Raw genomic sequence first — 12,361 nt, forward strand, 5'->3', positions numbered from 1 at the left:
CTTTGGTAATACGATTTTGATTGGTGGATAGAAGTCACATGATCCTAGCCCAGCCCATGCGAGAAATTAAAACTGTTTTAGGTTACGTGGTATAGTATCATAACTTAACGTTGTGGAGAAATTTATCGCTGAATTTTAGAATTACGTTCCCTTTTATGGTTATGTACTGAAGTTCACCTTAAATATTATTGTTTCCTTTCATGAGTTGGATGGTTCTTACCTTATATGTTTACGTATGGAGATCATGTCCTTGAATTAGTAGCCTATGTCTCTGAAAGGATACATTCATTTTAACAATGGTGAAAGAGGGACCCGTCCTTGTCGCTTGTAGATTTCTTATAACACATTGTTGTGAGTTTAAGCGATTTTTAAACGCTCAGTAAGCGCTTTATTAATGGAAACAGTGTTGCCAGATTTTTCTTACCTAAACTGCTCCGATTCTTTTCGAAACGGTTCCGCAGAGTGCAAGAATTTTTAAACTAAAAATTTTTCGAACTAAAAAAAATGTGAAAACTAAAAATTTTTCGTACCAAAAAAATTGAAACAAAAAATTTCAAACAAAAAGTTTCAAACAAAATTTTTTCGAACTAAAAGATTGAAACAAAATATTGTCGAACCAAAAAATTGAAACAGAAAATTTCAAACAAAAAGTTTTCGAACTAAAAATTTTGAAACTAAAAATTTCAAAAAGATTTTCGAACTAAAAATTGAAACAAAATTGTTTCGAACTAAAAAATATTTTAAACTAAAAACTTTCGAACTAAATTTTCAAATCAAAATTTTTTCGAACAAAAAAAATTGAAAAACATTTTTCGAACCCAAAACATATTTCAAACTAAGCCAATTTCTAAAAGCAAGTCTCGAACTAAAGATGTAAACCACATTTAAAAATTTTCAAATCAAATTTTTTTCGAATTAAAAATTAAAAATCAAATTTTGGACACTAGAAATTCTTTAATTAATTTTTCGAACAAAATATTTTCAAGCTAATCATTTAAACCAAATCTTGGATATATTTTCCACCTGAAATTTTCAAGATTACCATTATTTGAAAACAAGTGTTCAAGGTTTCAAGAAATAATAAAACACATTTTTTTTTTCAACTTGTATTTTAACGAAAGGTATGTGCTCTTGCCATACAAGTTTATTAACATAATAAATACAGGATCTAGTTAATGAATATTTTGGACGTGTCATCATCTTCGAATTTTGTAGACGTACCCTGTAAAGAAAAAGAAGAAACAATGGATTACTTTATGAATTTTTTTCTGAAACAATAAAAATGAGTAAATAGTGATAAGAGGGAAATAAAACTTACTCGTAAATGATGGATCTGTTTAGGCTCATCTTCCTCCTCGGGTACGAGATGACAGCATTTCTTCCACTGATGGTGTTGGTGGTTTATGAACTCTTCTGGGTACTTTATTATTTTTTCTCGGTGTTACTGCTTTGTGGTCAAGGAGGTAAAAAAGGAAAAGGAAAAAAGAAATGGTGGCCTAATTGGGTATTTACAGTTTTTTCTTCATCTTCTTTTTCCAGTTCCAACTTCCGTTTTTTTAACGTACTCGTGCGGAACCGTATCATACGAATTGAGTTCTTTAAATCGACGTTTTGTGTATCGGATGCCGTACATTTTTCTTCTTTGCGTGTGACGATGGTATGGTCTTTGGTCCTGCATATTTTATGGGGGATGGTAATGGTGACTTGTCCACGGCATTGATTTGTAATCATTTCTTTTAGCGTGCTGAAATTTAATTACTGTCCTGCATTGTAATTTAATGTAAATCCTCTAATTTTACATATGTAACTGGTGACGTTGGTGTCTGGATTGTATATTTCTAAGCTGTAATTTTTTGGTCCTCCACTAACAAATGTCTTGATGTACGCTCGTTGTCCATAAGACTCCATCTCATCCGATAAGCATCCCAATTACGTGGAAGGTTCAATGGTTGGCTCTCCAGGCTTTTCTGTAAAAATCACAGAAACCGTGTCGAAATATAAAACACGTTCCTGCAACATTTCCAGGTACTTGTACAGTTCCAAACCTGCCTGGCATATTGTAAATGCTCCTAAAACGACATCGCTGTTTCGGTTTTGAACAGGCAAATGTTCCTTGTACTCCCAGAACGCATACAACATGGTATCATTGATGGGTACAATTTGATGGAGTTTAATGTCGGGTTAAGTGAGTTTTTCATAAAATTCTTCCGGCCGATCAATAATTGTGGTCTGGCTAAATTTTGAACGCTGTGAAAGCTTGTCCCATAATGAGTTAACACAAAGCTTAGATAAACTTCTTCGTGCAGGATTATTTTCAATTTTAGTCGGATCCAATGCAATACCTTCACGCTCCAGAACGGTTTGTATAAATTTCGTTTTGTCTTCTTCGGTGACACAGGAACTGGGCCAGCCAGAAGCTTCCATTTTCGATTTCAAAAATGTATTGATGTATTCCGTGAACAAGCCACCTGTTTTCGTGATGGGATCATATTGTTCAATGTCATAATCCCAAATTTCAAAGATTTCCAAAGGTTGATATCCTAATTCTATTGCCTTTTGTATTTCATATGACACCCATGTTCCAGTGAAGCATCGCTCCTGATCGTTATGCGTACACGTTGCTGTATGGTCTGGGTTCATTTCTTCGGCACAAGCAGCACACAGTGGAAACAGTAGTTTCTTGTTGCATCGATAAGGCAAGAGACCATAATAAAGATGGCGACCTGGCAATATCGTCATTTTGATCAGACCATTGACTTTGTTTATTGGTGGTATATTTTCATCACCCTGTAGATAAATTCTAGGATGTCCTAAGGGTATTTAGCACACTTATTTATGTACGGATAAAGCGAAACAATATCGAAATATTTTATTTTTTCTCCTGCTTTTTTGTCGACTTGGTGGTACATTTTCACACAATTGGTCCTTCCTCCAAAAAAGCTATCTCTTGGATTTAAGGATCTGCGGTTCATGTACGGATGATTCTTGAGATACGTCGCCATTGTTGGATTTTGTTTCAAGAACTGTTTAAATTTGCACTCCCACATTTAATGTACAATGTACCCCAATTCACGCAGTCTTGCGTTTTTTCGTTGCGTTCGTTCATAACGGAATTCCATGGTGTCTTCTGGATTGCCGTAGATGGGCTGATTACGGCCTGTAGTAATACACAATTTTCAGCCGGCATGCATATAGACGTGCTTCTCTAACGTCTCAGGATCTTGGTAGTAGCCATCAACATGGAATCCCGCAATAAACACTTCTTTTTGTCGGGCCGCATGTAAGATTTGTTTTCTTTCGGTTTTTTCAATGTAGGCCAGCCATTGCATTGCAGCGATCGATTGCATACTTCTCCATCGATAGCCATGTGCCGGTAGAATTCCAATGATGTTGGGTTTGAGGAAATTCCGGCGGAATACTAAATTGGAAGCACTTGCAATCGTTATCGTCTCCAAGAAGGGATTCACTTTGGTTTCTGCTTCAAAAGACATCATAAACGAAACGCATGCTTATCGCAGTACATTGACATCTTGAATACAAGAGTTGATAATTTCCTTCTGGAAATCAAATGTGTCATTACGCTGATTGTTGTACACTCCACATTAAAAAAATTGCGACAGCTAACGCCATGCAGCTAGGCCACCCAATATACACCTTCTTATTCCATAATCGTGTCTGGTAAAAACATCCCCTCTCACTCCTCCTTTCCTCTCTCCCATACTAAAATCAGCAAAAAAGATGAGTGCAAATCTTATTTCAAAATATACATATATTAGTATATACAAAAGGAAACAATCAAACCAAGACGAAAAAAGATCCATAAGATAATATAGGGAGAGACTTAGACACACACAAAATGAACAGTTGAAAGCAATGTATGCCTGCCAGACAGACATACAGAAGTGAGATAGAGAGAGGAAAGGGGAGAGAAGAAGAAGAAGAAGAAGAAAACTGAACACAGATAAAAATAAGGAATTTAAAAGTATTAAAAAAAGAACCTAACATTTTAAAGTTCCGTTTCCAGAAATCCAACAGGAATATAGAAGTAAGTTTCGATTATATATTTCTTCAGGACTATTCGAATACATAGAAGACACAGGAAACAATAATTATGTCACTTGCAAAATGAATACCGAACTTGGAGGTCAAATTAAATACTCAATTTCTTGTGAAATTGTAGAGCTCTGAAACACATATAGAATGATGTCAGTAGTTTATCATACGTGATTTGTTTCACATGTTTCGGTAGCAAATGCTGTGGTGTTCATTGAATGTACTGATACGAAATATATCATAATAAACCCAGTAATACCTCCATTCCGGACTACTAATACAAACTGAACAAAAATAAAAAAGGAAAAGAAGAAGGAAACAAAGAAAAGGATAAATGAATGATTGCTATTTTACTGCTAAATTTCTATTAGAGTCAATATTAGAAGTCCAAACTTTATCATAATAAAAAGTTACAAATGATCAAACCAAAAATTGGATATTCTTTATAAACGTAACAGATTTATCTGTTCTGAACATCCACTCTCGATTTCACTTATTCTTGATTTCACTATAACTTTCTAATTCGACCAGATAGAATGAACGCGCCAGAGCTTAAGTGGGCCATTGCATAAATTGGGTGATGTGGATTGGTTATGGACCGACACTGCGTCGAAGATTCGAACCCGTACTGACCCAGTGATTCGATTGAGACACGGTAACCTGGAGGACAAAGAACAGATTTACGAGAGAGAGAAGCAATAAGAGAGAGAGAAGTAATAAATAGGAGACGAAGATAAAGATGACTAGACACACAGAGAAAGGCGAATTTATAAATGAACACTACTTATCGTTATACTGTATGACAAAGAACGCGTACACTCTTTACTCATATTCTCACAAGTGATGCTTTGTAAGTTCTCCAACGGCAGATGAATCTTTGTTTGTAGTTATTATTTTATGAGAAAAAGAATTTACTTGATGGGGAATCGAACCGAGGTTTTCCAGTTGCAAATCCAGCACGCTACCGCTACTCCATAGATTATTGCACACAAAACATGTTTAACAAATGGTGTAGTGTTTCTTTGTATGACCAATAATATGAAATGTGGATACTTCAGATCATTGAATAGGTTCGATCCGTCCTAGTAATTCCTGTAAATGTTGTTTCCTCATCCCCAACCAACATTCGTAAATTGTCTCCATCGTGATACAGGTGTGTGCTTCCTCCTTCTTAACGATTCCTCATTTAGTATGAAAAGTCAATCTTCGATTCCTCACGATCGCTTTGTGAAAAAACAAAGGTTGGCCTGAAGAAGGTTTGAATCTATGTTGCCTAGCTGCACTACTCATGAGTCCACACGTTACTCCTACACTATCTTGGCAGTTCAAAACATAACCCAAATATTACTAAGTTCAGCCGTGATGTTTGGAACGAACTAGTTCCTTTCTGTAATGCTATTTACACCACAGTACACGCCGAAATTCATTTATTTGATGACCTGGAGACAAGATAGTGCCCACATATAAACTAAATTACATACAATCCGGGAAAAATTTCAGAAATAATAACAAGTTATGCAGTAATTTCCCAATGCACATTCAAAAGTACGCTGATAATAATAATAATAATAATAATAATAATAATAATAATAATAATAATAATAATAATAATAAGAAGAAGAAGAAGAAGAAGAAGAAGAAGAAGACATTTTAACGTCCATTGCATAAGAAGTCACCTCATTGGACAATAATATTAATATCCTATTATATTTTCGTCGCCACGCACGAGCAAGTCATACAGCGTCCATCTTGCGAACGATCCTTTTGGGATTAGACTCCTGTTTCATTTCCTTTTCCGTTTCTATAAAAGCCACACATATGGTGTTTATCCACCATAAAGTTATATGGCATGAGGTGGGATCTTACGCATACATAAAAGTCGGGAACAGTACTACAAGTATTATTGTCGAATAAGCTTGCGCACAGATTTATACAAAATATTTACTTACGTCTTGTTGCACATGGACAAGTGTTTGAGTCCATTGAGAACTATTGACCGCAGTAGTTCTTAACCCACTTTAGCCCATATTGCAAGCCCCGTCGTTAGGAGCCTAGATGTTCGTTTTAGTCTTTCGTAGCAATTCTTTAGTACTGGTAATAGTGTTTGTTTTGGTGTATTGTTTTCACTCTTTTCTTCGTTTTAAAAATATATCAAAATAAATGTCATCATAATTCCTCTTATTTGGAATGTAAAGACGGAAATTTGAACGTTCCGACATAGCTGCAAAAAAAATAGAAAAGTGGCAGCATTGGGCTTCGAACCCATACTCATGGACACCAAAAGTACAAGAAGCAAATGCCTGAAACCCCGTGACTATGATGGTTAGTCTTAGGAAGACTTAATTTTTTCAAGTTCTGTACCGCCCCATTATAGCAAGCTTGTGCGGATTATTTTCGTTCCTTATTCTAGAGAAGTGGTATATGTGGAGGTAAGTTTGATGCTAGGGGACTTCAGTCAGTAAGCTTGTTCTTCAGAAAATATAGAAGGTACACTTTCGCGGAAAATAGACATATGAGGTCAAATCCAATCCTAAGGTACTTTTTTGAGTAGGAATCAATTCAATGCGCCTGCGTTGTTTTTACAACGTCACAAGCAAATGCATATTATCGTTATCTGATAATGTGCATTGTGGTGTGCTGGGACTCTGGGAGGATGGCGAGTCATTACGACAGTGCTGTTAAACAGAGTGTTATAGCTCTCATTCAACATGCAAACGTGAGTGTTACTGATGCAGGTCTGGAATATGGCGTCGATCGTGCTACTGCGTACAGATGGTTGAAACGTCATCAAGAAAGTGGAAATGTAGCCCGAAGACCTGGATCTGACCGGCCCCGATTTTCTTCTGCGGTTCAAGATCGCTCTCTAACTGAATACTGCCTTCGGCATCCTTTCATGTCTGCCCGACAACTAAAAGAGGCATCAGGGTTTCCAGGTGATATAAACGCCGTTCGGCGCCGCCTCAGAAATGCAAATTTGAGGTCGTTCCGGGCTGCAAGGAAAGAACAACTGTCAGATAGCCACATGGTCGATTGACGGGCGTTTGCAGAAGGAAATGTCGGTCGTATGTGGGACAGCGTTGTCTTTACAGACGAGAAAGTTTTTTCTACTGCAAACGATGGTCCCCGGCGTGTCTATCGTCCACCTGGAACACGATATGAACCACGATACATGACCCGTTTACGTCGAATGGGACATGTTACCATTCATTGTTGGGGTTGGATATGTAAAGATGCTGGTGGTGGTGGTGTCTACCGCATTAATGGTCGACTTAATATTCAGAAATATTTGGAACTACTGGAGGATGCGCTTCCTGAGATACGAGCTCGATTAGCTGACGAAATCGTACACTTACAACATAATCATAGCTCTTTAGACGATTCCAATCTTGTTCAGGCATATCTACAACGGGAACCACATACGAACTAGTCGATTGGGTACCTCACGCAATGGATTTGAATCCAATAGAAAACGTTTGAAGTGCCGTTGTAAGAGAACTTCACGAAAGTTGGCCGTAGAATCCACCACGCACTGGAGATGAATTATGGGAGCTGGTTCAACATAAATGGAAGAACTGTACACGGTGAAACTGTATTGCTCGTCTGGGCGATTCCATCCCAAACCGACTGCAAGCAGTTATACAAGTTGATGGCGATTACACTCGCTATTAAATAAACATACCTCCCAACAATTCACCTATAACTGCTACCTAATTCATCTAGAGCATTTGAATATTGTATTTTGGCAAAACATGGTCCTGTAATGTATCTAACTCCAGGAATATTGCTACTAAAGACTTATTTCAATGTTCTATTTCGTCGAGTGAAAAAACAAAAATAACAAATAAAAATAATATAAAAAATAGAAAGCAAAAATAAAAATAATTAAAATAAAAGCAAAAATAATAAAAAATAATAAAAATAAAAAATAATAAACATAAAAAATTGCATTATACAGGTTCTGGGGAACTTTCTTTATGGTTGTATGTTTAAATTTCCTGCAAATTATGATTTGTCATGATTACAATACAAATTTCCAAACATTACAGCACTTTTACATATTCAACCCCAACAATGAATGGTAACATGTCCCATTCGACGTGAACGGGTCATGTATCGTGGTTCATATCGTGTTCCAAGTGGACGATAGACACGCCGGGGACCATCGTTTGCAGTAGAAAAAACTTTCTCGTCTGTAAAGACAACGCTGTCCCACATACGACCGACATTTTCTTCTGCAAACACCCGTCAATCGACCATGTGGCTATCTGACAGTTGTTCTTTCCTTGCAGCCCGGAACGACCTCAAATTTGCATTTCTGAGGCGGCGCCGAACGGTGTTTATATCACCTGGAAACCCTGATGCCTCTTTTAGTTGTCGGGCAGACATGAAAGGATGCCGACGGCAATATTCAGTTAGAGAGCGATCTTGAACCGCAGAAGAAAATCGGGGCCGGCCAGATCCAGGTCTTCGGGCTACATTTCCACTTTCTTGATGACGTTTCAACCATCTGTACGCAGTAGCACGATCGACGCCATATTCCAGACCTGCATCAGTAACACTCACGTTTGCATGTTGAATGAGAGCTATAACACTCTGTTTAACAGCACTGTCGTAATGACTCGCCATGCTCCCAGAGTTCCACCACACCACAATGCATATTATCAGGTAAAGATAATGTGCATTTACTTGTGACGTTGTGAAAACAACACAGGCGCATTGAATTGATTCCTACTCAAAAAAGTGCCTTAGGATTGGATTTGACCTCATATGTCTATTTTCCGCGAAAGTGTACCTTCTATATTTTCTGACGAACAAGCGTACTGACTGAAATCCCCTACCATCAAACTTACCTTCACATTTACCACTTCTCTAGAATAAGGAACGAAAATAATCCGCACAAGCTTGTTATAATGGGGCGGTACAGAGCTTCAAAAAAATTAAGTCTTCCTAAGACTAACCATCATGGTCACGGGGTTTCAGCACTTGCTTCTTGTACTTTTGGTGTCCATGAGTATGGGTTCGAAGCCCAATGCTGCCACTTTTTTATTTTTTGCAGCTATGTCGGAACGTTCAAATTTCCGTCTTTACATTCCAAATAAGAGGATTTATGATGACATTTATTTTGATATATTTTTAAAACGAAGAAAAGAGTGAAAACAATACACCAAAACAAACACTATTACCAGTACTAAAGAATTGCTACGAAAGACTAAAACGAACATCTGGGCTCCTAACGACGGGGCTTGCAATATGGGCTAAAATGGGTTAAGAACTACTGCGGTCAATAGCTCTCAATGGACTCAAACCCATGTCCATGTACAGCAAGACGTAAGTAAATATTTTGTATAAATCTGTGCGCAAGCTTATTCAACAATAATACTTGTAGTACTGTTCCCGACTTTTATGTATGCATAAGATAGATCCCACCTCATGCCATATAACTTTATGGTGGATAAACACCATATGTGTGGCTTTTATAGAAACGGAAAAGGAAATGAGACAGGAGCCTAATCCCAAAAGGATCGTTCGCAAGATGGACGCTGTATGACTTGCTCGTGCGTGGCGACGAAAATATAATAGGATATTAATATTATTGTCCAATGAGGTGACTTCTTATGCAATGGACGTTAAAATGTCTTATTCCTCTTCTTCTTCTTCTTCTTCTTCTTATTATTATTATTATTATTATTATTATTATCAGCGTACATTTGAATGTGCATTGGGAAATTACTGCATAACTTGTTATTATTTCTGAAATTTTTCCCGGATTGTATGTAATTTAGTTTATATGTGGGCACTATCTTGTCTCCAGATCATCAAATAAATGAATTTCGGCGTGTACTGTGGTGTAAATAGCATTACAGAAAGGAACTAGTTCGTTCCAAACATCACGGCTGAACTTAGTAATATTTGGGTTATGTTTTGAACTGCCAAGATAGTGTAGGAGTAACGTGTGGACTCATGAGTAGTGCAGCTAGGCAACATAGATTCAAACCTTCTTCAGGCCAACCTTTGTTTTTTCACAAAGCGATCGTGAGGAATCGAAGATTGACTTTTCATACTAAATGAGGAATCGTTAAGAAGGAGGAAGCACACACCTGTATCACGATGGAGACAATTTACGAATGTTGGTTGGGGATGAGGAAACAACATTTACAGGAATTACTAGGACGGATCGAACCTATTCAATGATCTGAAGTATCCACATTTCATATTATTGGTCATACAAAGAAACACTACACCATTTGTTAAACATGTTTTGTGTGCAATAATCTATGGAGTAGCGGTAGCGTGCTGGATTTGCAACTGGAAAACCTCGGTTCGATTCCCCATCAAGTAAATTCTTTTTCTCATAAAATAATAACTACAAACAAAGATTCATCTGCTGTTGGAGAACTTACAAAGCATCACTTGTGAGAATATGAGTAAAGAGTGTACGCGTTCTTTGTCATACAGTATAATGATAAGTAGTGTTCATTTATAAATTCGCCTTTCTCTGTGTGTCTAGTCATCTTTATCTTCGTCTCCTATTTATTACTTCTCTCTCTCTTATTGCTTCTCTCTCTCGTAAATCTGTTCTTTGTCCTCCAGGTTACCGTGTCTCAATCGAATCACTGGGTCAGTACGGGTTCGAATCTTCGACGCAGTGTCGGTCCATAACCAATCCACATCACCCAATTTATGCAATGGCCCACTTAAGCTCTGGCGCGTTCATTCTATCTGGTCGAATTAGAAAGTTATAGTGAAATCAAGAATAAGTGAAATCGAGAGTGGATGTTCAGAACAGATAAATCTTCAGAGATGACTAGAAAATGGCCCCTTTTTGCTGATTCAAGACAATATTTTATTTATATTAGTTTGACACAAAGTTCGTTTCCATCCTATAATTCAATGTATTTTATTCACGTTTTCAATGTGAAACATACAAAGTCTGTTACGTTTATAAAGAACATCCTATTTTTGTTTTGATCATTTGTAACTTTTCATTATGATACAGTTTGGACTTCTAATATTGACTCTAATAGAAATTTAGCAGTAAAATAGCAATCATTCATTTATCCTTTTCTTTGTTTCCTTCTTCTTTTCCTTTTTTATGTTTGTTCAGTTTGTATTAATAGTCCGGAATGGAGGTATTACTGTGTTTATTATAATGTATTTCGTATCAGTACGTTCAATGAACACCACAGCATTTGCTACCGAAACACGTGAAACAAATCACGTATGTTAAACTACTGACATCATTCTATATGTGTTTCAGAGCTCTACAATTTCACAAGAAATTGAGTATTTAATTTGACCTCCAAGTTCGGTATTCATTTTGCAAGTGACTTAATTATTGTTTCCTGTGTCTTCTATGTATTCAAATAGTCCTGAAGAAATATATAATCCAAACTTACTTCTATATTTCTGTTAGATTTCTGGAAACGGAACTTTATAATGTTAGGTTTCTTTTTTTAAATACTTTTAAATTCCTTATTTTTATCTGTGTTCAGTTTTCTTCTTCTTCTTCTTCTCTCTCCTTTCCTCTCACTATCTCACTTCTGTATGTCTGTCTAGCAGGCATACATTGCTTTCAACTGTTCATTTTGTGTGTGTCTAAGTCTCTCCCTATATTATCTTATGGATCTTGTTTCGTCTCGGTTTGATTGTTTCATTTTGTATATACTAATATATGTATATTTAAAATAAGAATTGCACTCATCTTCTTTGCTGATTTTAGTATTGGAGAGAAGAAAGGAGGAGTGAGAGGGGATGTTTTTACCAGACACGATTATGGGATAAGAAGGTGTATATTGGGTAGCCTAGTTGCACGGCGTTAGCTGTCGCCATTTTTTTGATGCGGTGTGTACCACTGCATGAACTTGTTCCTGTCTTCGACGCACATTTCATTTGCACCAGAATACTTCGTTTCTGGAAGTGGTCCAATATACAATTGATTTTCTTTGGTGTTGAAGAAATGTGGGAAGTATCCTTTGGTTGCGGGTAAATTGAACGCTCTTGACAATTTGCTTAATGCCATAGCCAGGAAGTTCAAAGAGTCAATGAATGTCAGATTATTCAAGGTTAAACTCAGTATCTTGGTCCCATTTAATATGACGTCAGGTCTTCATTGACATTGTTCTACCATAGCCTTTAGAATAAAATGTCCATCGTAGCCCTTCGAATTGTGGGCGAGACAGAAAATCCTATCTGTATTGGGACGACGTTCCCTCAAGTACTGGAGAAAATCATAAACTGGATCGTCTCCTTGGAAAATATGCTGGCGCTGACCACACGTACTGCAAGACTGCTGGACTCTAAACTAAAA

General features: G+C 37.0%; 1 protein-coding gene across 1 annotated transcript; it reads right to left on the minus strand.

Moving 5' to 3' along the window:
• Positions 1-8,298: 8,298 nt before the first annotated feature.
• Positions 8,299-8,679, minus strand: LOC145661677 (uncharacterized). Its single transcript, XM_081727003.1, has one exon. It carries the CDS (start codon positions 8,677-8,679, stop codon positions 8,299-8,301), a length of 381 nt encoding a protein of 126 aa, XP_081583129.1.
• Between the last annotated feature and the right edge of the window lie 3,682 nt (positions 8,680-12,361).

The sequence above is a fragment of the Thermobia domestica genome, chromosome 10, assembly GCF_964235325.1.
Source record: "Thermobia domestica chromosome 10, izTheDome1.hap1.1, whole genome shotgun sequence".
Lineage (NCBI taxonomy): Eukaryota > Metazoa > Arthropoda > Insecta > Zygentoma > Lepismatidae > Thermobia > Thermobia domestica.